Genomic DNA, 25,253 nt, shown 5'->3' with positions numbered 1-25,253 from the left:
AATACCCAGGCAGCTCTTCTGGGTGCCAAGCTACAACAACCATTTAAAGTTATTCCACAAGATGAACCATGATGATCAAAAGCCACCCGAAACCCACACAGGGGATAATACTCCACAAGATTTGAAAGGCAAAGGAAAACATACAACGAAAGACGAGTCCAACTCAGTTGCCGACAGACTTCAGGCTTCCGGGAGACTGGTTCTTGATGCTTTTGGTAGCGGCCCAGATCTGAGCGGCCAACAGTCAGCGAGAAAAGCTGACCCAAGTGGCAGCAACATCAACAGCATTGGCAAGATCTCATCGAGTACAGGTGAAGCATCCTCACACAAATTGCGATCATCAATTCAGGCTGAAAGCTTGCGCTCAAAGACAAATCTGGATTCTGGACCTTCTGTACAGGCATTCAACGACTTTGTTAGTGCCGACACCACGCTGGATATCGACAATAACAATGCCAACCTGAATCAAGAAGCACGAGATCAAACGTACCACCTGAAAGCTACACCTAAATCACAGGATGTAATTCAACAAGAGAAGCTGGATGGTGCAGCCGTTGTTAGCCTGCTGGATGGCCATTCGGATGAACTCGATGCTGTTTTGGTCGGAGCTCATGATCCGATTGCTGAGAGTGATAGCGATACCCTCACACCAGAAGCGGCAGCCAAGCTTCGAGAAGCTCTCTTCTCTGCTAACTCGGCGTCCTCTGGTCCCAGGCTGGACGATCTACTAAACTTCAACCCTGAATTCCTAAACCAGCCAGGATCTGAGGCAGAGCTTGAACGACAGCTCTACCTGGGCACAATTGATCCCGATCAAGCGAGAAGCAGTTGGTTACAGCAGTGGGGCAACGTCCTTGCTGGATATACCGACCATGTCTGGGGTGATATTGAACCATTAATAGTTGAGGCCCGCAGGGAAGTCGAAGAGTCCAAAGCTCGAGGCCCTGAAGCAGTACCCGAGACAAAGGCGCTGGATCGATTGCGGCAGGTCCTTGCACATGTTCGAGGGTTCTGAAGAAAGTGTGCTGAGGCAAACAGCCATTGCGAGGTGCCTGGCAATAAACCGAGACTGTCATATAATCCCATGGAATTCATTAGTTATTAGTGCTTTACGGTATACCTGTTTTAGTAACTATATCACACTCACACTTAGTAGTTTGGAGACAAATGAGTTCAACGAGTTGCTGAGCCAACTAAACTACCTGGATTGGCCAATGACATCATTCCAAGTCTGGACTAGACTCCCCGCCAGCTCAATGCTTCCCTCAATGTGCCTGTGCCGTGTTGCCCAAGCAGCCAAGGACATAAATAACCTTGCAAGGTGATCGATTAGGCTGTCTGTCTGCGCCGTCGCTGTACAACCTTGCGCTTTTGACGTTATGGGCCAGGCCTTTGGTGAGAACCCCACTGAATAGTATCCCAGACCCCTTGCTAGAAGCCTGGAAGCTTACAAGGAAGCATAGCAAGAGGAAGGGTGAACTAAAAAGGTGAGAGAGTACGAGGATTTTATTGGGGCTTCCTTTCTACAAATTCGCATTCCGACTTCCACGTACTGCTCAAACGATACATACGACCTGTAGCAGAGAGTCCCAATCTTGCGACTCTGCGTGCTTCTTCAATTCCTGCCTACGTACGCATTTTGTGCCAGTGTTGGCGCCCTCTCTCAACCATGCTTGGCTATAGTTGCTTCTTGCTTGCTTTTGTCGCAGCCTCAACATCAGCACAGAATATTCCAGAGGTTCCAGCAATAGCGACCGCAACCTCGACTGCGATATACTATCCGACCTACATTCCACCGGCATCAGTCATCTTCAAGCGAGACGATTCATGCCCAGCCAACACATTTCGGTGCTCTGAGGAGCTTGGCGAGAGATTCCGCGACATTTGTTGTCAAAACGGCCAAACATGCGCTGTTGACGCCGACGACGAACCGGCCTGTTGCCCATCTGGGTGAGTATCATCTACGTGTGCGCCTTGCTAAATGGCTTTGCTGACGATCCGTAGGGCTATATGTACAGGCACAGCTCCAGCTTCGGCTACCGGCGCAGCAACCGCTTCACCATCCTTCGTTCCCAATTCATATTTCGCTTTCCCCTATGCCGCAGCGACCTTCGAGAACGAGGCCTCGTGCACTTCTGCAGTTAGTGCTTGCGGGGAGAACTATGATCAATGCGTCAACTACCTTGGTGACGGAGGTCAATATGGTGTCACCATCGTTGTGCCCGGCGGCGGAGGCACCACCGTTGAGGGCGGTGGACAGGCTTTGGGCTCTTCCTCAGCAACTGCTGTCTGCTCAAGTTTGAGTTCACGTGCTTGTGGCAATGTTTCCAGTGCTGACTGTTCAGACTATGGGAACCATGCGTCGTCTTCTAACAGCCCTGGCTTGTGGGTTGCCAGTCTCAGTGCAGGCATCACGCTCCTCAGTTTCCTAGTCTAAATCCAGGAAAACGCCAGTTTGCCATTGCGGACGGCCATCACTTGTAGACTATGAGCTGCAGGCTCAGCTGTATCCCCGACTGACCGACTTTACAGACTCACGCTTCCCGAAACAACGCAAGTTTAAAGAATTGCTCTGAGAGGGGGCACTGACGTGGCGGTAACAGTGATTGACGGCCAATTGATGAATCATATAATGAGCGCCCCAGGCTAAAGTAACTGCGGGCTATGAAGCGTGCTTATGTTGTATATAGGATTGCAATCTGGCTTATATTAAACGGTTGGCACTTTTTATATATTTGAACATCTTCTATCGTTCTCTCTGTCAGACGCTCCTCCTAAACTAAATTGATACTTGATGCAATGCTCTCTGTTGACCACGATAATCACTCAGTTGATCCTGGTTCATATAACAGGTGAGTAGAACCTGCAGAATGAGAACAAAATGGTTCAATCTTGCTAAGCTTCGTTATTCCTCACAGCATAGTCTAGACCGTCTGGCAATTGGCACTTCTTAGCTATGTCAACACGACACAATATCGATCAAAAGACAACGGTGCTGACTTATACCGTCTTACCCACGCTTCTAAGTTGGCCGTTATCAAGAGCGCAAGCATGACATCGAAGGAATTAATATCAGCTGATGATCAGTGGAACCTACAAAGATGTATGTAGATAAAGGGAATCCGGCCGGCGAAAGCATAGGTACATAACTACAACCCGACCAGCCATTGAGAGAATACGATACGTTCCTCGTGTCTGCATTTGGCACAAAAAGTCTATCCCATCCTATCCGATTTGCCAGCTGCTTCCACTCCTGTCTGTAAGGTGGCTCTTCAATTCAAAGTATGTTTGTTTTACTCTCCACGTCTCATGCATTACGACTTCAATTCTTCCATACTAACTGCATCAAGCTCAGATAATATATATAGCCATTAACTGACACCAGGCACTACATTCCAATGACATGGAGAAACTCACATGCCGATCACTGAACTTGATCCCTTCCACCTATTAAGAACAACTCTCTTCTTGTCAAATTAAGATTATCCATGGCAGTGTCTGCTCAAACGTTTCATGAAAGTATTGCTTCCAGTATATCCCTGACAGAATCTCTGGTGTTTTCCCTAGTCTCGCTCGATATATCTACATCCCCATTGTCGAATGATCGGGCGAGAAAGAGCCGCGCTGTCAATTCTGCTTTCTCTAGGACATCCTCATCCGTTGGAGATAGACGAGCACAAACCGCACCCAAGTCTTCATTGCGGGCAAGCAGTTGGGAAACAGTTTCAGCACGGTCGACGACTAGACTCGGCACGCCATTCAGAGCTGCACACCTACCTCCATAGCTAGAAGTATTGTGGCCATACTCGAGGTTGAACAGGTAAGTGACTTGGTCGTCTACAAGTGAGGCCTCCTGTTCGAGTCTTACATTCATATGCGCAATCTTGAAGCTGATATGGTGCGCCAAATAGTTATTCTCGAATACTTCGTGAAAGTGCGTCGCCGCGAGAAGACGGGGACAGTCAGACTTAAGTGAAAGGTAGTGGTCCAACAATGCAGCCAGCAAAGCCGCACCGTCATCACCATTCGTTCCCTTGCCAAATTCATCTACAAGGACGATACTTCTTGGTGATGATGTCTTAATCGACAAAGCGGCTTGTTTCATGTCCCTCGCAAACGCACTTTCGCCCCCAGACATACTTTCTCGAGGTGAAATGCAGGTAAGAATACTCTCTGTAAGCCCAATGATAGCATGAGTGGCTGGTACAAAGCTGCCGATGTGAGCAAGGTACACAATAATAGCCGTTTGTTTCAAATACACGCTCTTGCCTGAGTGGTTTGGGCCTGTCAGGATTATAGCCTGGGGCGAGTCATCTTGCACTTCTGGAGTGCGTCGTGGCCCTGCAAAGAGGTGGCAGGAGTTTGGGACGAAAGCCGGTACAACAAGCTCCTGTAAAGGGTGACGACCTTCTTCGATGTGGATTACGCTTTCTTCCACGACCTGCGGTCCCCGCCAATTGTACTTTTCAGCACCAAGAGCCAGTGCAAGTATTGCATCAAACTCGCCGCACATGTCTGATGCTGAAAGCAAAGGTTCCTCATGCTTTAGCACTTTGTTGACCAGTCCATGGATGATCTCTACTTCTCGATCTGTGAATGATTAGCCCCTGATATCAAAGCGAGAATGGCTGTGTTACCCCCGATTTGGCAGTACATGTCTCCATATTCTTCATCCAGCTCTCGCATGTAGCTGTTCTTGTAGCATGCTGCACCGTCCGTATTGAACACCTTCTCCCATTCTTCGAGAGTAGTGCCTTCTCCCTCGTAAAGCCCATCCCCTGTATCAGGGTTTGGTCCCACTACTGTGAGAAACCCGATTTGGGGTAAGAAAATGCACGATTGTACATACTTGCGTGCCCAGTCCGGCAATTCACGATGTACGTGGTTGATGACCTCTGTCAAGAAGCTATCCATGCCGTCGTATTGTCGTTTAAGTTCGTCTAGCTGAGGGTCGATCCCGGCCTTGACTGACGATCGACGACATGCCTTGGATTGCTCAAAGTCGATTGTTTTATCGATCATTTCCTTAACAGCCACCAGACCAGGCGGCTGGATATCCTCAATTGCCTGGAGAGCATAGCTTCAGTTGAAGCCCTATAGTTTCGTGATATGGGGAACTCACTTGCTTGAATAGAACCACATCGGAACCACCATTGAGTGATGCTATGAGTTCCCTCAGTGTCAGGGCGTGTGTCGTAAACCTGTGAATAGTTCCCCATACTCCTTTATCGAAAGACTGCCCAGCAGAAGGGAACTCAATGCCTTTTCGGAGCTGTGCGAACGTGGTGTGCAAATTACGGATCTTGCGGAGAGTTGATGCCAACTGTGGCAGTTTATCGGCATTTTCAGGTTGCAGTAATACTGCAATGGACCTTTGCCGTTCTGAAATGATATTGATGTCTAGCAAGGGCCGGAGAAATATTCGACGCAATTGTGTACGACCCTGTGGTGTAGAAGCTAGATGTTGAAACAGGCCATAAACCGAAAGACTCTCTTTTGAATTGCTTTGGTTTGCATCGGATCCCCATGCCTGGCTGTTGGGGTGCATTTCAGTTTGGAGGATTTGTAATGACAAAAGAGTATCGTTACTGATGTACATATATGACGAAAGTGAGAACATGCGGATGTCAGCAACACGGAAGAGAACACCGGCTACCTGCCCGTCAGGGAGAAAGCCAGCAGACCTTCGACGAAGAATATCACCCAGCAAGGCGCCAGCACATCCTACCTAGGCAAGGTCAATATAATCAAAATCTCAATGGGGTTTTACTTACTGAGACAGGACTGTTCATATTTATACACCCTCCGTATCGAAGTGACCGGAACGCACACGATTCGGGCAACGGATGTCCCGGTATTGATTCTTCGTTGGCTTCATCTTCCATACCGGTTGAGAACACGATACCAGTAGATGATAGGGCTTGGGAGTTCAAACCCACGAGCCGCTCATGTGCCGTTTCAATCGAGAACTCGGAAGACTGTAATCCTCGAAAAATAATGCCGCTTGTAGCATCTTTAACTTATTTGTTAGTCCCTCATCATAGCTAAGAAAGTCATGCCAAGTCACTTGCCTCTTGGGTTAGCGAGTTTCTCAAGGTGGTCCCGAAAGCTCACGGGTGCCCTTGCCGACACAAGAAGATTATTTGGTTGAGCATGGATGAGAAACTGTCCCGCAATGTCCAAGGAAGCTGCAGAAATGTCTTCTGAAACTTGAAGGATTCCATCTGCAGTGGAAAAATATGCACATCCGATCGTCAAATCGTCTTTCATGTCCATGGCCATGACTACTTCATGCTGGACAGGCTCGCTGCTACTTCGAGGATTTTGTTCTTCGTGGGGAATGGGTAGTTCGGGTATATCTGAGTAGTGGCGAGTTAGATTATGGCCATTGGGACTCGAGCGTAGCGAAGAACCAGACTGAGAAGATGAATTTCGTGTGTTCCTACGCGTGGAAGCATGTCCTCCCAGAGCTCTACGACCTCGACCCCAACCACGGGCTCGGCCGCTGGAGCTAGAAGCACTCGAACCTGACGTTCTGGGCATTCTCGTCCCTTGAGTACTACCAGCTCTTGACGAAGAGGAGAGCTGCCCGGCGATGGTAAAAAGGAATATGGCATGACAGGATCGAGAGTGAACATTGGTCGTGCGAATCGCGGCAGGACAAACCGACACAGTTCGACATGCTGGCGCTTTCCCCTTACACATTTGGATTTGCTTTAGGTATGGGCCTCCCTGTCTTCTATGGGAGGTAGGTAGGTTGGCGGGTTTGGTGGTTAGGAAGGAAGGATATGACGATGGCAGGAGCTCGAATTTCTACACATCAGTGCAGGTACCACCTTCCTTCACTCGACTGTCCATTATTGACGCACCCTCCATTGATCACAAGTAATACACAATGATTGAGAGCGTATTGATCTCGAAACATTTATGGGGCGAGAATTTGCGTTGCTCGCTTCGATAATTGCTTCCCATGACCTATTGGACATTCGCCGATACATATTTCCATGAGCAGTCAAAGGTCACATAATTCTCTGCGTCGCTAGACGACGCCATCATGGTATTGGTGTTGTAGGATGGCAGGAGCAAGAAGTGTCATTTGTATTGTACCAAATATACAAATTGCTGTCCTTACTTCTCCTCAGCCTTAACCCAGTTCGTAAATTCGCGTCGTTGTTTACGAATATCGATGAATCCAGGTCGCGTCTCAAGTAAACTGAAAGGGTTTCCGCGGTAGTCCTTCTCCACCTCACCACTGCCATTCACAAAACCAGCCTCTCCTTCGCGCTCAATCTTTCCAGCCCACTCATGCCACTTGATCGGTCGAAGCTGCGGTGTTCCCATAACCAGACCCAAAACGACTACCAAGGTTGCTACCAAGGCTTCGATGGAGATATCGATTGGAAGGGAGTGTGTTGCGAGCGGTTGCGGCTGGCCATGGTGCACGGATGCTGATGAGATGGCCGAGTGTTCCTGCGCAGAGTAGCACCTGGGACGGCTATTAGCTTGTGGGTATTGAGAAAGTAACAATCAACTTACGCGTGCGCAAGAAGAACAAGACCAGTTACGGTTACGGTTTTGGAGATCCAAGTCATGCTGTGTCGAAGCTGGGTGATCTCGAAGGTGACGTTTTGGAATAGATACACTGAAGACAAGTGTTGGCTAGAGTTGCGATGACATGGATGAGAGACCAAAGACCAATGACTAAGCTTCCATAGTCTCCACCAACACCCACAACAGCAAGTGACCAACTTCATGTCATGTTCAATACCAACCTCATGAGTTGCGTCCATTATATGGTACAACGACAATTTTAATTTAAAAGCGTTCAAAACCTAACAGGATCCATTTGATATTCAATAAGACTTTCGCATTTCTTCCCTTTCTAATAATACACACAATAGGAAATCACTGTCTAAAGATAACTGATAACTAACTCGCTCAATATTGTATCATATCCAAAACCGCCTGCCTACCCAAAAGATACTCAAGGAAATTTGTTACAAAGTTTCTCAAACGCCTATCACTGGAGACCTTGTTCGGTCTGCGCATACCAATCCTCAAAGTGACCTGGTTCATCCATCACTTCAACTTTCCAATCGTCTTTGTTGCCTTTGAGGTAAGCGTCTTGTGCTGTAGTTTCTTCATACCCAGCCGCCACAGGCATCATGTCGTGGTCAGTCTCCATCTGCGGAATCCAACCTTCTTGTCCCAATGGGGTAGCACCTGCGGGGAGCCCGTCGTATGTGTCATACGGATTTGACCCGAACAGAGGAGTTGGTGCATTGTTAAAAGTTGATAGGGGGGCACCGTAGTAGTTGTGGGTGAACCCATCCAGGCCATGAATCGAGTATTCCAACTCTACAGGGGAAGCAGCTCTGCTAGTCATCTCGCTGCTGATGCCTAGGCCGTTGTACTGGCGCATACTCATGCCATATGGGTTCGACACCACCTGATCATATGGGAGAACATGAGGTCTACCATGATGGGGGTGAGCGTACACATCATGGTAGGGTGCGGTCGATGGATCGCCCATAGAGCTGTTAACGGCATCAAAGGCGGTAGGAGAGGCTTCGCCCAGTCGTGAGACTTGACGATACCTGGACTTCCGCGCTGCGTTGAAAAGCCCGCGCCCGCCATTCCATTCTGAGTCGTTGTCCGAATACTCCTCATCTCCATCCTCGCCCTGTTTGGCCTTTTTCGGTTTCGAGGGCGTGAACTTGTATCCGGGGTGTGCTCGCTGGTGGTTCACACGCTCAATCCTAGCCCACTGATCGAATGCCTCTTTGAGTTGGACTGGTTCCAAGACCCATGCTGCACCACAGACCTTTGACACATGTTGGTGGTTATTTTGAGCACACTGCGTCTTGGCAACGTCCTGGTATGCTTTTCGGTAAAGCATGAAGGCATTCATAGGGCGCTTGATCTGTCCTTGTTTTTTGTTGCGTGAAGTTTCCGAGAGTCTTGTTTCGGCAGACCGATTGACAAAGGTCTCGATATCAGCAACGTGGATGTCGGGAAAGTCTTTAGCAGATTCGGAAAGTGGTTTCGAAACAATGTTAGATGCACTCTTGGCTTTCTCAGCGCGGCTTCTCTTCTGCACTCGGCCACTTTTCACGGCTGGTGTTCTAGTCGTGAGCGACTTCTTAGCGATGCTGAGCCCACTGCGGGTTGTGATGGCCTCGCTAGTTTGGCAGGGCGCTGAGGGTGATGCCTCAGGGGTATACGGAAGGTGAGCCTGTTGAGTCAGTTTAATACTCGACACATACTGAGTCTTACTTACATTGTAGCCAACTTCATCAGGCAAAGGTCCATATGGATTACTGGTAATTCCTAGGCCTCCACCGTAACCTATCTTTTTTTTTGTCCAAGGTCAGTCTCGAACATGTTATTCAAGGGATATTACACTTACAAATGAAACATCGCTTCTTTGAGAGTAGACTGTCGATGGCTCGTACACTGAAGAGTCATCCTCACGAACGGGAGTGGAATATCGCGTGGCATATGGATAGCCAGCGAAACTTTGTTCTGGACTCATGGTGCCTTGAGTGTGCGAGGTGTGTGCGTCCGTCATGGCCGTTGGTTGTTGAGAGAAGCCGTCAGAGGACGATGGCGGCGTCGGTAGTATGTGTTGTTGCATGTCGCAATGCTCCTGCCACTGTCTACGATTTTGACTCTGGTCGAAAGACGATTGGGTAAGGCTCAGGTAGAAGGATCAAGCAAGTGTTGTTAATATCAACGGTGTTGATGTTGATGGAGTTGGTAGAAAAGAGAATGTGTCAGTGTGTCAACCAAGTCTGGTAAAGTAGCCTGAATTCCGCAACGAAGCACAATGTGGTTGGAGAGTTAAGTCTGGTGTTAGAAAGTAGATATTGGTCTTATGCGGCCCTGAAGATAGAAGACATAGTAGAGTTCCCTTTGTTATGTTTCTTTGAGAGCCGCCGCATGTGGTTTTGTATGTACATCATGTCTGGGGACACTCTGATACCCTAGACTTGTCTACAACGCCAGGACCATGCCCACAAATAGACAAGCAACGTTTTGGTTCAAAGAGAAGCGGAGCAGACGACCATAATGTCAGGAAACAGACCGCAATGCAGGCCGTTGCCCAAGGGTTGATCTCTCCAAGCTGCATCTTCATGTGTCGTTGGCCGACCATCCATCCACCACACAACGCCCGGGCCAGGTCAAAGAATAGGTCAGAATAGAGACCCTATGAGTTTAAGAGATAGGCCCGCTTGGCGTCAAGCCGCAATCCATTCAATAGAACTAGAATGTCATGCTTTCGATTGTGCTTCCCTGCATCGCCCTATTCGCACGCCGCTAGTTCAGCCATGGCGCATTCCTTTGACGTGCCCCTCTCCGTCATCTGTCATCCCAACTTAGCTTCGGACTTTATTCACATCGATAGTAAAACACGTAGACAAGGAGTTTGGCTGGTTCGATTAATTAATTTATTATCCACAACTGGTCTTTGGTTTAGCAACATACACATATCGTTGTCTGGTGAGGTATTCTCACAATCCCTGCTTGATGCATCACTGTTTTCTTTCTGTCTTGTATTGCTACCTACCTCCAGGTTTGTTCAATGGGTGGCTGCAGTATGTTTGCTTCAAGTGCCGGATAACTGGGACCACGCGGCCACAAGCGGTGTTGCTGGTAAACGTCTGTTTGATGTCGCGGTAGCCGAACAATTGACCAACCAGATAGTCCATACTTGTCCAGCCTCATCAATCCCTGTCCTAGCCTGGTCTGTTGGTTCTGTTTTGGTAGATCATTTCCTTCCATCAGGACTATTCTGTTCTATTCTGCCCTGACGCCCAAAAGAGAAACATGCCTCTTTCTCGCAAGCTTTGACCATTTGTTCCTGACCACCATGTTTCAATGGTATGGTGTTGCTAGTTGACACCCTATTTTCGGTATGGGTTCGGCCATTCGCGTTTCGCGTTGGCGCAGTACGCTCGACCATAACTCCTGTTGGTCGCTCACTTGCCTGATTTGATCTTGAGGACGACATTAGAATTCATACAGATAAGGTAAAGTGGTGTTGTTGTGCTAAAATCAGTCTCGTTTGAGGTCCCATGACAAGCGATGTCTGTGAATACCATTGCGTCTCTCCAATAAGAGCAGTAGGTCGGTTTGTTTCGTTAATGTTCGCCTGGTATTGGCTGTCAGATCAACTGTTAGAGCGGCTTAAAAACATCCGTGCCATGCCTAAACGAGGTTTTGGCATTGGTTGATGCAGCTGTGGCGTTTTGTAGACCTATGCCTTACCAAAGTTCTGTGTTTGGAGTTCTCATCGGTTTTCGAACGGTCTTGGTGGCTCTGAGTGCTTGGTTGGCGGTGTCAGAATCTGATGCTGTGGGGACGGCGATAGTGCGATAGGAGGTAATATTGGAGTAGCAGCCTTGAATCTGTTTGACTTGGCAGAATCTAACGGACGAGGGGGCGAGTGCTTTGTCGGAGAGAGCCCAGCGGTAGAGGGTAGTGTTCCATTCTGTTCATGTGCTGCTCTGTAAATTTCGCGACTGATCTGAGGTGTACTCAACGCTGATTCAACTGTCTTATCCCCTTGAAAGCTGTCCATGCCTTTAGAAGGGCTGGGAGTTCGGAAAGACGTCATTGGACTGGTCATGGCCACGCTACCTGAAGGGCTGCCCTGAAAGCTAGCATCTAGCTTAACAGGTGCCGGGATCACCGGTGTCATCTTGGGTGTGCCGAACAAGCCCCTGGTCGGTCCTGAGCGGGCGTCAATCGTTGTATTGATGAAGTCGGCGCCATTTGCAGTAGCGCCATGCGCAGTGGCCAACAAGGCCAAGCCGTCTTCAACGCTGTCTTTGACTGTGTTGCGACTTCCATCAGATGTCTTGTCAACCCTCCGGAACTGCTCCCCGTTGGCAAGCGATCCATCGTGACCCAAAGACCCACGCCTCTCTGGCTCTGTGCCTGAACTGGTCGGACGGTTGAGTTTCAGTTTGATAGTTGGTCTGGGTCGCTTGGCCTCTTGCTCACGACGAGTGCAAGACGTACAAATGTAATGAAACTCTGGCTGGTCGGCGGCTTCTTCGCTAAGCCCCATACACTTACTGTGCTGCCAGACATTACACCTCTCACAGGCTACGCTGTGAGCTCCGTCATCGACTTGGCCATAGAGACCGCAGGTGCAGTCAAAGATCCAGTCGTCTTCTTCCTCCTCCAGCTCTTTCAAAGCCTGCTTGTTTCTTTCGATCTCTACTTTGAGACGACGCTCGGAAACACGTCCACTGCTTGAAAGATTCTTGCTGTCCTCTGAGAGTTGCGCAAGTTCTTCCTCGTGTTGAATACGCCGGGTCTCTCGCTCTCGCAGTCGCTGTTCTCGTGAGATCATGCGTTTGTCGCGCTCCTTTTCCTTCTTGGTTTGTGCTAGCTCTTCTCGCTGTCTGTTTGCTTCTTCTTCTCGTCGCTGTCGCTCCTCTTCTCGAATATGTTCATCATGTTTCTGCTGCTCAATCTTTCCAGCAATTCGACTCGATCGTTTCGCGTTTGCCATTTTGGCTGCATTTGCCAGTTCGCGGTCTCGCTGTAGTTCCCTCCGTTGTCGAGATTGTTCTTGCCTTTCCAAAATCGGAACGAGATGCTCTTCTAGCTGGTCTCGTAGAATTTTTTCGTTTTCGTCGCGAGTCTTACGGAAACTGTCAACAACAGCTCGTACATCGTCCAAGGTTACAGCAAGACATTCCCATGTCATCCCGCCGAGGCCGTCGTTTTCTGAAGGCGTCTCATCCTTCGTTTCTTGATCTGTTTCGGTCGCTTCTTCTTCGGCGTTCATATTACTGCGTCTTCGTTTACTTGAGCGTCGGCTGCCATATGATAATCTTGACTTCTTGGGCTTGGCTGTTTTGACGATTGGTGGGGCTTCTGTAAGTCGGTATATTCGGTTGTCGTCGAGCACAAAGTACGTTCGATCATTCGAATCCCAACCGTAGGGTTCTATCCGCTGCACGTATGTTAGTAAGTGTCGTATCCGTATGGTACTATTCACTTGCCCAACTTGTTTGCTCGGCATCCTTTTGCTCTTCCATTTTATCGCGGATCCGCTCAGGATGCATCATCACCCATTGCGTCAACTGTTGCATGACCCTAATCTTAAGGGAAAATATGTTAGTCTTCGGTGCTCAGCCGCGCAAGGTGTATAAAAAAGAGCCAACCTTTGTAAAGATATCGAAGTCGTTGAATTTCAGGGGTGCATCAGTAGTACCAAAAGGATTGTAATTCGGCGATTTATTCGAGAACTGCTTGCGCATTTGATCGTCGAAGATGTCATGCCTATGCTTGCGAGTTAGCAATAAGATTTGCGCATCAAATGGTGGAACATACGTTAAACCGCGATGCGACGAAACGAGTTTGAGAAGAGCAAGGGCAATATCTGCCAACATGATCGAGTTTGGTTTCAGGCACTCTGCCTCAATCTCCTGCGAAGTGGAATGAGTAAATGATACGGATGATAAAAAGAGGATCTGGGCTCATCTGTGGCCATACCTCGACGTCAATGGCTTCGTCGATTTTCGCAGCCTTGCCAAAGATATAGATCCATTGGCATAGGTTCGCAAACTGCCACATATTTCGAATACGGTGCTGCAAGGACGGCTCATTTTCGCCATCATCGCCGTCAATGGCTGCAAGTGGGCGTTTTCGAGACGGCATGATTGAAAAAAAAAATGGTGATGTCGATGTAAGGACGATATCCAGTCGCGTCACAAATGTTCGAAGCGTGTTTAGTGTGTTTCCGAGGTCGCGAGATGATCCACATATCGTGGCGCAGTCAGCCACAACCACATGCCTTGCATGGATAGAGCTTACGACATGTACTTCAGGGGACTAAAATCCCCACACTGTAACGGGTAGTTCTATAAAAAGCATAGGTCGGCTTTTCACCACAAAAGATGAAGGAAGCCGTCGTACAGTGCGTTGGAGCTGTTGTACTGTCACAATCCTAGGTAGTATCTTAGCACTCCTGAGAAGTGAGAGAAGGGTGCAAGAACCCAGCAGTCTGGCTAACCTTCTTCCTCTAATGCAAACCATATTATATACGTCGCTTATCATTTGAAGCATTGACGATGCTTTATTGCCGTGACGGCCTCCATATATCCAACCTTTTTTGACATTGGACCTCGTTGGCGATTATTAGTCCCTTGTCTGCTGGTCCATGTCTTCGAACTCTTGGGATCAAGACGGGCGCCCTGCGCGCCGTCAGTCTATCCCGCTGCAAGATCTAGATGGATCGCATGTCGACAATTCCCAAACCCAGGCCGGGCTTTTCTACCAGCAGCCGGCCTCATCTTCCTTCGACACTCCTCAAATGTCTGCTAATGCTCCTGGTATCTCGACATATTGGGATCAGCCCTATGATCACTTCAACGACGATGTTAGCCCAGGATCGCCCATAGATCCCATGGCACTGCAAGCTGCTTTGCCGCCTGGCATGGATCATCATGAACCAAGTCCACCACTGCCCTCTACGCCCGTCCGTACCTACGACCCTCCTGCTCCATATGTCGAAGATGCGCCGAGTACCGATTACGCCGAATCCGATCGAGTGCCGTTGACAGCTGGTGTTGAGCCCATCTCCGGTTCATTGTCCGCCAATAACCTGGACAGCCGGAATCGAGATAGTTTTCAGACCGTATCCAGCGTGGAAAACAGCCCTTCTCGCGGCCGCAGCACAAGAAGTCTGGGCGAGGATTTGAGAGCCAGCTATGGGTCTACTCGAAATCGTAACTTTGGTGCTTCCCTCAACCCAAATGAGTACCCAAGACCTAGGTCGCCTTCTACATCAGGTGCCTTGTCGCGCGCTGGATCTATCGTTCGGGCAATGTCACAACGTGTCGTCAATATCAGCGGAGAGACTGAGGTTATCGATCATCGGGCGTCCAGGCATCGCTCACGTTCGCCCGTTGGACATAGTCAAGACAGGAACCGGGATACTGTGAATTCGATGTTCGCCGATACTTCATACCAACCGCAATTGGTTCGCTCATCCAGCGAAAAGTCCACGCAGCCACGCTTCGGTGTGGAAGAAACAGAAGACCCAGAGCTACCAAGACCACCTCTGCCTAACCCTTTGAAGGGAAAATCATTGGGCATTTTCTCACCAAATAACCCATTGCGGTTGCGACTTTGCGATCTTCTAGTCAACCCATATACCGAGCCTTTTCTTTTGCTTTTGATTGTCTTGCAGGCAATCCTTCTAGCAGTCGAGTCTGCCCCAAATGTGTTTGAGAAAGGTCGCCCTGATCGATGGGGCAAGCATGCTATCGACTGGGCCATGCTTGCACTTTTTATAATTTTCACTCTCGAGATCATTACGCGCATCATAGTGTCTGGGTTTATACTCAATGCGCCAGAGTACAGCACGATTGATCGCAAGCGTGGTATTCGAGCTGCAATAGCAGATCAATATCGTGCCGTTTTCCAGCCCGAGCGTATCAAGTCCGTAAAAAAGGCGTCGCAATACAACCCAGAACCATCGGCGATCTCTCGTTCTTTCACGACCTTCATGCAGGGTCAGCAGGCTCTACCAAGAACTTTGGAAGAACACCAGAGGTTTCAACTTGCTCGCCGGGCATTCTTACGACACTCCTTTAACCGGTTTGACTTTGTCGCCGTCGTTTCGTATTGGATCACTTTCTGGTTGAGCGTTTCTGGACTCGAAACGAAACATGACATATATGCGTTTCGAATGTTAAGTTGCTTGCGGATTCTGCGACTGCTGGCATTGACAAACGGTACTGCGGTAAGTACGAGATGACTGATGAGTTGTGGAAATGAACTTATAAGTTGCTAGATCATTCTTCGGAGTTTGAAGAAAGCGACTCCGCTACTGGCCCGTGTCGCTTTTCTCATCACGTTCTTTTGGCTACTTTTTGCCATCATTGGCGTGCAAAGCTTTAAAGCAAGTCTGATGCGGCAATGTGTCTGGTTGGATCCGCTTGAGCCTACAAACCTAGATGCTTCGTACACGAATTCGGATGCCTTTTGTGGCGGCTACTTGAAAAATCAGACAGGAGAGACCATGCCTTGGCTCAAGTTCAACAACTCGGAGTCCTTGACAGACCTCATAAATGGGACCAAAGAAGGGAAAGGATTTCTGTGCCCTCGAGGTTCCATTTGCCTTCAACAGTCCAACCCATATAACGGTACTGTCAACTTTGATAACATTTTCAACTCCCTGGAACTAGTTTTCGTTATCATGAGCGCCAATACCTTCACCGACCTCATGTACATGACCATGAGCTCTGATTATTTCCAAGCTGCACTCTTTTTCGGTGCAGGAACCATGATCATGATGCTTTGGCTCACGAATTTGCTCATCGCCGTCATCACATCGTCCTTCCAAGTTATTCGAGAAGAGAGCAAGGCTAGTGCATTCACAGTCAGTGAAGAACCGCCCGTTCAAGCTCATTCAGATGAAAGGGTTCGCCGCACATCGTCGCTACAACGTGTCTACCACAAAACCAGGGCATTTTGGATTCTTGTTATTGCCTTTGGGCTAATATGCCAGGCTTGCCGTAGCGCAACCATGTCATCGAAAAGAGCACGGATCATTGACACGGCAGAAATTATTGTCACCATCCTTCTTGATATAGAAATGATCATTCGGATTGTTACTGACTGGAACTATTTCCACAAAAGCTGGCGGAATATTTTTGATCTGGGGCTCGCCATTATTACCTCTATTATCTTAATACCTCCGATTCGCCGTACAAGAGGGTATTGGTGGTTGACAGTTTTCCAAATTTTGCGAGTTTACCGCATCGTTCTGGCAGTACCTGTGACACGAGAGCTCATTCTGCTCGTTCTGGGAAACGCTGCTGGTATTGGAAACCTGATGTTCTTTGTTTTTCTCATGACCTTCTTAGTTGCCATCTTTGCTGCGCAACTATTCAGGGGTCAGATACCTTTGTACGATGATGGTGAACTCAATCGCATTTCGTTCTACACCATCTACAATTCATTCCTAGGTATGTACCAGATCTTGACGAGTGAGAACTGGACAGGGATTCTCTACACTGTCACATCCTATACAAGATACAAAAACACTGCTTGGGTCGGAGCTATCCTATTGATTGGATGGTTCATTGTGGCGTTTTTCATTCTCGTCAATATGTTCATTGCTGTCATTCAAGAGAACTTTGATGTGTCTGAGGATGAGAAGCGGCTTCAGCAAGTCAAGGCTTTCCTTCAAAGGCGTGATCTTGGTGCCTCTTCCAGTAACCTAGCCCTCTCAACTATCTTTGGGTTTTCGAAATATCGCAAGAATAAGGACCCTCTCGATTATGGGCCTGCGACGGTCGAGATGCTCCTTAAAGATGCGGTTGTTCGTGAGTTCTTGGACGATCAGATGAACCCAAAACCGGAACACCATGGACCTGTTAGAAGCGCAACCACGCTTTTGGGTGGTGAGATCAAGCCCGGCCGATTTTCCGCAGTTTGGGGGAAAATTAAAGACTGGTTCAGCGATAGGGAACCGAATCCGTTTTACTCGAGCCTGAGATTTGATGGTGCGAACGATACCTCCGATCCTCGACAGATGGCCGAGCAGGCTATGTCTGCAACGATGACTCGAAGAAGAGCTCAGCGAGAATATCTTGCCAAGTATCCCAACTACAACAACTCATTGTATATGTTCACGCCCAACAACAGCCTGCGCCGGCTTTGTCAGCGGGTTGTTGGCCCTTCTCGTGGTATCGAACGAATCGATGGCGTGGTGCCTGATACCGTGCTTTGGTATTGTTTCACGATATTCGTCTATACCGCAATCGCGGCCATGGTCATCCTTGCATGTATCACCACTCCTCTTTACCAGAAGGAATATCAAGAACAGCACGATTTCAGTATTAGGAACTGGTACATCTGGACTGATATGGCCTTTGCCGTCATTTTTACAGTGGAAGCCGGCATCAAAATCATTGCAGACGGACTCTTGTGGACCCCAAACGCATTCTTGCGCAGCTCGTGGGGGTTCATGGACTCCATTGTCTTAGTGACCCTCTGGATCAATGTTGTCACGCTTCTCATCAACGATGGCGCTATTTCCAGAGCCATCGGTGCATTCAAGGCCCTTCGTGCCCTCCGCCTGCTTAATGTTAGCAATAGCGCTCGAAATACCTTCCATGATCTCATTATTGTTGGTTGGTGGAAGATCTTAGGCGTAAGTTGTATCCCGTTGTTTGTAATCGTGCCTTTTGCTAATGGAATTTGACAGGCTGCCTTCGTTTCTTTGTCTTTGCTTATCCCGGCTGCCATTTATGGCCTCAACTTATTCAACGGACTACTTTTATCTTGCAATGATGGTAGTGATGGAATCAACACGATGGATAACTGCTTCGGCGAGTTTGCAAGCACGCCATTCAGTGATGATTGGCCAATGCTTGCCCCGCGTGTTGCTGCAAACCCTTTCTACAGTTTTGACGATTTCGGCTCATCTTTGTTCATCCTCTTCCAGATTGTCAGCCAGGAAGGATGGACGGATGTATCTTTCGCTGTACAGGCCATAACCGGCCCGTTCAAACAACCTTCTGACCTGGCCTCACAGGGAAATGCTGTCTTCATTGTCATTTTCAACCTGTTGGCGACCGTCTTCGTACTCACACTGTTCATCTCTGTGTTCATGCGTAACTATACAGAGCAGACTGGCGTGGCCTATCTGACAGCTGAGCAGCGCTCGTGGCTCGAATTGCGCAAGATCCTTCGTCAGATTTCGCCTTCTAAAAGCTCTTATGATGATTCTGAAAAGAGCTGGAAGAAGTGGTGCCACAAAAGAGCTATTGAGAAGAAGGGCAAGTGGTATCGGACAATCACAGTCATTCTGGTACTGCACTTGATTGTTCTTGTTTCAGAGTTCGCCGACGAGCCGTGGTGGTGGACAAGATACCGTGACTTTGTTTTCTTCGCCTTCATTATGGCATATACTGTCAACATCGCTATTCGCATCATTGGTCTAGGCTGGGTGCGGTTCAGGCGAAGCTCGTGGGACCTGTACTCGCTTTTCATTGTCTTTGGCGCATTTGTTTCGACCTTTGCCCTCTTGGTTTCAGATACTGAACTGGAAGCATACGTCCAGCTTCACAAGGTTTTCCTGGTAGCCATCGTGCTATTGCTCATTCCCCGAAACGACGCGCTAGATCAGCTTTTCAAGACTGCGGCAGCCAGTCTGACGGTAATTGGCAACTTGCTTGCGACCTGGCTGGTATTCTTCCTTGTTTTCGCTATTGCAATGACTCAAGCTTTCAGCTTGACACGGTTCGGAGCGGAGACAAGTGCAAACGTCAATTTCAGGACCGTTCCCAAAGCCTTGATTCTCTTGTACAGGATGAGTCTTGGTGAAGGATGGAACGCGGTCATGGAAGACTATGCCAGTATCGAACCACCGCTTTGCGTTATCGATGAAGGCAATTTCTTCAACAGTGATTGTGGCAGCAAATCATGGGCAAGAATTCTCTTCATTGCTTGGAACATTGTCAGCATGTATATCTTTGTGAACCTGTTTGTGTCACTCATTTACGAAAGCTTCAGTTATGTCTTCCAGCGTTCGAGTGGCATGGCAGTTGTGGATAGAGATGAGATACGACGGTTCAAAGAAGCATGGCGTAGCGTGGACCCGGCGGGCACTGGATACATCACAAAGGCGGCTTTCCCTCGGCTGCTGGGCGAGCTATCAGGCGTCTTCCAGATGCGTATTTACGATCCTGAGGACAGTGTTCACTCCATCCTGGAGGACATCAGGGACGATGTGAAACTGACGCACCATTCTTCGATTGCAACAACAAGTGGATTCAGCGGGATCGACTTGAACAAGCTAAACGCCAGGCTGAGGCGCATTGACTCGGAAAAGGTCCGCCATCAGCGCCGGCGATTCAATACTTTCTACGAGGAAGTTTTAGTTTCTGCAGACCCAGACAGGGGCATTTCTTTCACGAGTGTGCTGATGATTCTGGCTCACTATAACATTATCAGCGACAACAAGAGTTTGAGGTGAGTTCTTCAATCTAGACTGCACCGTTGGTCTCGGTTCTAACTGAATGCACAGGCTCGAAGAATTTCTGAGACGTCGAGCACGTCTCCAACGAGTTGACGACCAAGTTAGACGTGGCGTGGTCTTGGGCTTCTTCGATACATTGTAAGTTACAAAGCATGAGCTTGAGGAGACTTGTTTAGCCACTAACACCACTATAGATATTACACACGACAGTTTAAGAAGCACTTGATGCGCAAGCAATCGGCGCGGATGACTGCCGTGCCACAGTTGAATATCCCGGAGATCATGGTCGAGAACGATTTGAGTGAGGATGAGACCGGCAGAGCAGAGTCAAGATCTCCTCTTTCACCAGCCTCACGCCCGTCAAGCGTCGACGCAGGAGAGCCACGCAATTGGTTAGGGTCTGTGGATCTGTCGTTGCACGATACATCATGGAGTCACCCTCTCAGCTTCCCCAGAGCTGCACCTCCATCACCAACGGTGCCTACCCAACCTTCAGCTTTCAGTTTCGAGATTGAAGAGGACGAGCCTCAGCAGCCTACAGCACAAGCGAGAACCTCAGCCCCCACAGGACGTGAGAGTAACCATTTGGACCCAACCAGCCCTTTGCAAGTCCGGGGAATGCTTGACGATTCGGTTTGGGGCGAAAGCATTCGCCGAAGTGCCACAGTCAGGCAGACACAGAACAGGTCATAGAACGGCTACAACGGCTTTGACTGATGATGAAGCCGCAAGGCGTAATGGAAGAGAAGATAGGTACGGGATGCTGTATACATCAGTTGATATGAGACGAAAATATTGCAAGGCGTTTTGTTTCTACTTTCTATTCTAATGGAACAATATGGCAATGCATTGAATGGAAGCCAAATTCAGGACGATGGATTCATCTCGTGGCATGATTCAAACCTAGGTACGGCGTTCCAGGTCAGTGTTAAAGGCTTAGAGCGAAGGGGGAGGCAAACAGGGTGGTCCCGGCTAGGTACAAGACTTTGTTTCGGTCGATCAAAAATAGACATCTGCTTTTTATGCACAAGACGGTATATACGCAGTCCGTGCCACGGCACGCAACATCCAGCTAATCATCCAACCATGTCTGGTGGTGAGGCTTGTTTGATCAACCCAAGAGTGCACTATGTATCTGCCTGCGACAGAGAATCCTTGCTTTCGTAGTAATAGTTTGCGAACGACTGTTTCAGCTGATAGTCACGACGTTGAAATGATCCGTGCGTGCACCCACATTCCCGTCCTCAACGACCCTTGGCAATCCTGATACAAACGACAAGGACGGTGCGATGGCGCCCAGGAGGATCCTTTTTTTTCCGGGTCTTGCGTTAATAGTAGTCTATTGAAGCTAGATAAAGACACGACGCCTTTCTTCTTTGCTTTGTCTGTCTTGCCTTTGCATTCATCCAAAGAAACATTTTTCATTCTTTCGTTGATAAACACAAAGAGTCGTCGGTAGAAACATACTAAAGGCTGTGCCTCTGTTTACTATCCTTTGACCTCGTTCACTCTTTCCAGAATCTGATTTACCACGTTATACACGACAACTGCTGGACAGTACGCACTTTACACGACTAAAAAGAACCATCATCACCGTCGTTATCATCATCAGCATCAACATCACATAATACGACACTACACTCTCATACAAGCGAGACCTTCATAATACTGCATTTCCAATCATATCATCAAAAATACCACAAAATGGCTCACAACACCCGCTTTGAAACCATGGCTTCTCGCTTCTCACCCTCTCGTCTGCGCAACTCCCTACGCCGCAGCTCTTCAGCCTCCACTTCCACACAAGCATCATACTCATCTGTTAACACGATGGGTTCATCTGCTGCCGCTACCATCAACAGCGTCATCTCTCGCCAGCCTTCCCTCTTGAACCTAGAAGCTGAGCGTAAGAGTTTCGGGAGTGAACTGAGTCTCCTCGAGCCCAGGCCCATTGTCTACTGGGGCAGCGTAGAGGAGCGTATCGGATAGTGTGTTAACCACTCTCTTGATGATTCAATGCGGAAGATTTACTGTTTAACGGTTTCAATGTTTAAGGAATGTACTTTTGTAGGGGGATTCAACGTTGTATTGGCCTTGCCTCAAGTCTCTGAAAGGTCAAATCAGAAATGGAAATCTAACATGATAGGCGTTTGTGGTATATTTGGTTTTCTTATTATTCAATTCTTGCCGAGTCACCTTTCGGTATGACATCTAGACATAAAGTCTTGCTGGATTTCAATTCCACCTTCAAATTCAAATTCAAATTCAGATCCAAAACCACTCAAACTTTTGCTGCCTCTTCCCATGTTGCAGGACCAAAACATCCGGTTTCATGATAATTGTTGACACTTGCAACCCGTAGCAATGCACTCCTTCGCTTGTGAGTTATGCAGGGGTGCGAAACGCATATCACGGTCCACAGAGACCCCTGAAATACCCGCGTCGATGTCAACAGTCGTAGCGATGCGGATGCCACTTTTGATCGACATTCCAAAGCCAGTCAGTGCATCGTGACGTGATGGTGCTGCTAAAACGTCCACTCATGGGACAATGACGCAAGCGAATTCTTCTGCTGTTGCAATGCTGCAACCATCATTAGAAGTATCAAGAGGTAAAGGGATCAAGATCGTCCGAATAATGTCCAAGAATCGATAAATGAATGTGCTGGCTTGTGATGGGCATGCATAATGCAAAATGGTATGATACGATGCGATGGCACCCCGCGAAACGCAGGGTGGTGTCCGTTGTTGCTTCCCTGCTCGGCTCCGTTATGGATGGACGATCGGCTGTTCACACCCTCGAAAGCAACGGGGTGGTTTGATTGTTGCTCTGATGCTCAACAAGAGCAGTGACACCGTAATACAGACTGCTTGTCGCGAGCCACACGGCGCTCGTGGCCAGAGCCAAAGCCACTGCCATGAAGACGAGCACGGTGGACCTCATTTGAAAGGCCTCTTCTGCTTCCATCTTCATGAGCTTCTTTTGCTTGCTGTGATAATGCCAGCGACCATGAGCATCGTGGTCGCTGTGTCCAATATGTTGATAGGGCTGAAGAAGCCATCGAGGCATCCATCTTGCCTGCTCGCTACCCGTAGCGTAGAAGTTATTGCGACCGGCAGTATGACGAAAATCGACCAGAAGAAGTGAGAGGAGGAATACGGTAATATTGATTGGTGTCATGACAAGCTACAGGCGGGCATTTATGTTAACCACCTTGTTCGTTTCATTTCGTTTATATCGACGACGTGGGAACAGCGATGTTTCCCATCTTCATATAAGAGAAATAACATTGAAAGAATTTTTGATAGAAACATAGACTCAAAACATACCGAGTAGAGAGTTGAAGGCTGGTGATTACCAGCATTTTCTGGCGAAGGACCGATCTTGGCCATGATTGCAAGTATAGGTATAATTAAAGCGAGTAGTAACGAACGTCAAGGATTGCTGGCTCAGTGTTGCATTCAGTAGAATGAAATGCAAAGACACAAAGAAGAAGTTGTCTGGGTATTTGATCCAAAAATTCAATCAGTGAGTAAATGAATTGGCATGTATCTATGTAGACAATAAGCAAAACTATGATGAGCTGAGTACGGTTGTGGCTCATTTCCAGTTACGTAGCCGCCCTAGTGAGGAGTGAGGTCATCGCCTTGTCTCAACACCCACAAGACACCCGAGCCTCCCGATCATCACAACTTCATTCTAGCCATTGGAGCCAGCATAGCTTCCAACCTTAGATCCATGTTCCTAAGAAACTAAGTAGCAGGGAAGAAGCTCTCTAGAATCCTTGGAGGTCGAAAGGAAAGCGCCAGCACAACACAGCACAGCACTACTCATGCTCAGCCATGGCTGACATAGCTTTCACCTGCATGGATAGTGTATATTATCCTCAGCTCTTTGCCAAGCCACCATTTCACAGCAATCAGCCTCATAGCAGTACGACGTATGCAGCGCCGATCTTTTCCACTCAAACTTAAGCCCAGGCACAACTCTATCGTCTGCATCGGGAAAATGAAGAAAAGACCATCACTCAAAAGTATCAATGGTAAAATCGTATTACAGCAAAGGTAACATGGCGAATCTACATGTATCCCAGACAGCTATACGTTTTTACTCCATCTATTTTAACTTGTCTTAGCCCATATCCAGTCAGCCATTGAATTTCCAAAGCGCCATTTGCCCATATAAGACCCATGCCTACCGGTACCGACCTATGCATACCAACGCCCTCATGTCTGATCCAGTACAGTCGTTCAGTCTAGATTGCCCCCATTTATCGTGCGTTGTGAATATCGAGCACAAGAATATCCTCAGCGCCCAGTCGGGTCAAATCGTCCATCACAAGAGCAATCTTCTTCTTCTCAACCATGGAGCTGACAGCAACCCAGCCCTCCTCATCGAGAGTTGTGACTGTGGCCGATCGCTTCCCAGGGGTGATCTTGGTTGCCTCGACGAGACGGTTTCGCTCTATGTTGTACTGGCAAAGGACATAGCTCTTCGCGGTAATGACACCTCGGATACGTGAAGTGATGAGGTCGATAAGCTCGGGGTTGGAGGGCGTTCTCGACTTGATGAGCACGGCAGTGGAGTCAACCACAGTATCAATGGCCTTGAGGCCAGCAGCTCGCATAGTCTCTCCGGATTCTAGAAATTTGTTGTTAGTCATTGATTGCACTTGGCCACAGACAAGGTCGGTCACATACCAACGAGATCGACGATACCCTCAGCAACACCGAGAGCACAAGCAGCCTCGACACTGCCACTCAATTCTACAATCTTGGTGCGCATCTTACGGGGCGACAGCTCGCCGTCGGCATTCTCACCCTGCTCGAGCTTGAGGAAGTAGTCGGCAGCAAGGTGAACAAAGCTAGTCCCAATGGTCTTGCCAACAAGATCCTGGGGGGTCTTGTACTGGCCCTTCTCGGGAACCTGAACCTGGAGCTTGCAGCTTCCAAAGCCCAGCTCCATGACCATGTCAGAGCCAGCAACCTTGTCCTCAGTGGAAGTCAGGTCAACTGAGCTGCGTCGCAGTTGGTTGTAGGCGCGAACTGAAGCATCGTGTTCCTGAACTTGGTCCCATCCGGTGATTCCGAGATCGCAACGGCCTTCGCCAACAAAGGTGGGAATATCGGCAGCTGGGAGGAAAATGAGAGCAATTGGGAGGTTCTTTACGAGAGCGATATCGAGGCGGTTCTCGCGGCGGAATTGGACGTCGGCGCCCTCGAGGAGGTTGAGTGTA

At 48.5% G+C, this 25,253-nt stretch overlaps 10 protein-coding genes across 10 annotated transcripts in view; 4 read left to right on the top strand and 6 right to left on the bottom strand.

Moving 5' to 3' along the window:
* Window positions 1-61: 61 nt before the first annotated feature.
* Window positions 62-1,015, top strand: FGSG_11942 (uncharacterized protein; the record flags this gene model as incomplete). The annotated part of the gene is made up of 1 exon (XM_011318863.1): window positions 62-1,015. One exon carries the CDS (start codon window positions 62-64, stop codon window positions 1,013-1,015), a length of 954 nt encoding a protein of 317 aa, XP_011317165.1.
* Window positions 1,016-1,542: 527 nt separating this feature from the next.
* FGSG_01368 (uncharacterized protein) lies at window positions 1,543-2,764 on the top strand. Its single transcript, XM_011318862.1, has 2 exons — window positions 1,543-1,950; window positions 2,005-2,764. The coding sequence occupies exons 1-2, from the start codon at window positions 1,670-1,672 to the stop codon at window positions 2,435-2,437; spliced, it is 714 nt and encodes a 237-aa protein (XP_011317164.1). The 5' UTR covers window positions 1,543-1,669; the 3' UTR covers window positions 2,438-2,764.
* A 747-nt stretch (window positions 2,765-3,511) lies between these two features.
* On the bottom strand, window positions 3,512-6,543 carry FGSG_11941 (uncharacterized protein; the record flags this gene model as incomplete). Its single annotated transcript, XM_011318861.1, has 5 exons — window positions 3,512-4,590; window positions 4,638-5,067; window positions 5,123-5,728; window positions 5,775-5,978; window positions 6,115-6,543. 5 exons carry the CDS (start codon window positions 6,541-6,543, stop codon window positions 3,512-3,514), a joined length of 2,748 nt encoding a protein of 915 aa, XP_011317163.1.
* A 475-nt stretch (window positions 6,544-7,018) lies between these two features.
* On the bottom strand, window positions 7,019-7,629 carry FGSG_11940 (uncharacterized protein). Its single transcript, XM_011318860.1, has 2 exons — window positions 7,537-7,629; window positions 7,019-7,486 (listed from the first exon to the last, which is right to left on the bottom strand). The coding sequence occupies exons 1-2, from the start codon at window positions 7,590-7,592 to the stop codon at window positions 7,129-7,131; spliced, it is 414 nt and encodes a 137-aa protein (XP_011317162.1). The 5' UTR covers window positions 7,593-7,629; the 3' UTR covers window positions 7,019-7,128.
* Window positions 7,630-8,020: 391 nt separating this feature from the next.
* On the bottom strand, window positions 8,021-9,637 carry FGSG_01366 (uncharacterized protein; the record flags this gene model as incomplete). The annotated part of the gene is made up of 2 exons (XM_011318859.1): window positions 8,021-9,352; window positions 9,410-9,637. 2 exons carry the CDS (start codon window positions 9,635-9,637, stop codon window positions 8,021-8,023), a joined length of 1,560 nt encoding a protein of 519 aa, XP_011317161.1.
* Window positions 9,638-9,837: 200 nt separating this feature from the next.
* On the bottom strand, window positions 9,838-13,680 carry FGSG_01365 (uncharacterized protein; the record flags this gene model as incomplete). Its single annotated transcript, XM_011318858.1, has 5 exons — window positions 9,838-11,211; window positions 11,267-12,973; window positions 13,023-13,121; window positions 13,185-13,448; window positions 13,516-13,680. 4 exons carry the CDS (start codon window positions 13,678-13,680, stop codon window positions 11,294-11,296), a joined length of 2,208 nt encoding a protein of 735 aa, XP_011317160.1. The 3' UTR covers window positions 9,838-11,211; window positions 11,267-11,293.
* Window positions 13,681-14,182: 502 nt separating this feature from the next.
* FGSG_01364 (uncharacterized protein) lies at window positions 14,183-20,710 on the top strand (the record flags this gene model as incomplete). The annotated part of the gene is made up of 5 exons (XM_011318857.1): window positions 14,183-15,769; window positions 15,821-18,187; window positions 18,242-20,010; window positions 20,066-20,155; window positions 20,212-20,710. 5 exons carry the CDS (start codon window positions 14,183-14,185, stop codon window positions 20,708-20,710), a joined length of 6,312 nt encoding a protein of 2,103 aa, XP_011317159.1.
* A 699-nt stretch (window positions 20,711-21,409) lies between these two features.
* FGSG_01363 (uncharacterized protein) lies at window positions 21,410-23,529 on the bottom strand. The gene is made up of 2 exons (XM_011318855.1): window positions 23,347-23,529; window positions 21,410-23,203 (listed from the first exon to the last, which is right to left on the bottom strand). The coding sequence occupies exons 1-2, from the start codon at window positions 23,407-23,409 to the stop codon at window positions 22,808-22,810; spliced, it is 459 nt and encodes a 152-aa protein (XP_011317157.1). The 5' UTR covers window positions 23,410-23,529; the 3' UTR covers window positions 21,410-22,807.
* FGSG_11939 (uncharacterized protein) lies at window positions 21,722-22,006 on the top strand (the record flags this gene model as incomplete). The annotated part of the gene is made up of 1 exon (XM_011318856.1): window positions 21,722-22,006. The coding sequence occupies one exon, from the start codon at window positions 21,722-21,724 to the stop codon at window positions 22,004-22,006; it is 285 nt and encodes a 94-aa protein (XP_011317158.1).
* A 543-nt stretch (window positions 23,530-24,072) lies between the features above and the next one.
* The window catches only part of FGSG_11938 (ATP phosphoribosyltransferase), a gene marked incomplete at its 5' end in the record, with an annotated part of 1,480 nt that continues 299 nt past the window's right edge, over window positions 24,073-25,253 (bottom strand). The window contains 2 exons of the mRNA XM_011318854.1: window positions 24,073-24,658; window positions 24,718-25,149. Coding sequence (XP_011317156.1) covers window positions 24,288-24,658; window positions 24,718-25,149 — 803 coding nt within the window. The 3' untranslated portion in view covers window positions 24,073-24,287. The remainder of the gene's footprint in view (window positions 24,659-24,717; window positions 25,150-25,253) is intronic.

Source organism: Fusarium graminearum, chromosome 1 (assembly GCF_000240135.3).
Source record: "Fusarium graminearum PH-1 chromosome 1, whole genome shotgun sequence".
Lineage (NCBI taxonomy): Eukaryota > Fungi > Ascomycota > Sordariomycetes > Hypocreales > Nectriaceae > Fusarium > Fusarium graminearum.
Note: the sequence above shows the minus strand (reverse complement) of the source record. Positions and strands in the feature narration are given on the sequence as shown.

Coding starts and splice junctions, on each gene's coding strand:
- FGSG_01368 (XM_011318862.1), top strand. CDS start 1,670: ATGCTTGGCTATAGTTGCTTCTTGCTTGCTTTTGTCGCAGCCTCAACA. Junction 1,951..2,004: donor CCGGCCTGTTGCCCATCTGG/GTGAGTATCATC, acceptor GACGATCCGTAG/GGCTATATGTACAGGCACAG.
- FGSG_01363 (XM_011318855.1), bottom strand. CDS start 23,409: ATGGCCAAGATCGGTCCTTCGCCAGAAAATGCTGGTAATCACCAGCCT. Junction 23,204..23,346: donor AGCCTTCAACTCTCTACTCG/GTATGTTTTGAG, acceptor GCCCGCCTGTAG/CTTGTCATGACACCAATCAA.
- FGSG_11940 (XM_011318860.1), bottom strand. CDS start 7,592: ATGACTTGGATCTCCAAAACCGTAACCGTAACTGGTCTTGTTCTTCTT. Junction 7,487..7,536: donor CTTGTTCTTCTTGCGCACGC/GTAAGTTGATTG, acceptor TAGCCGTCCCAG/GTGCTACTCTGCGCAGGAAC.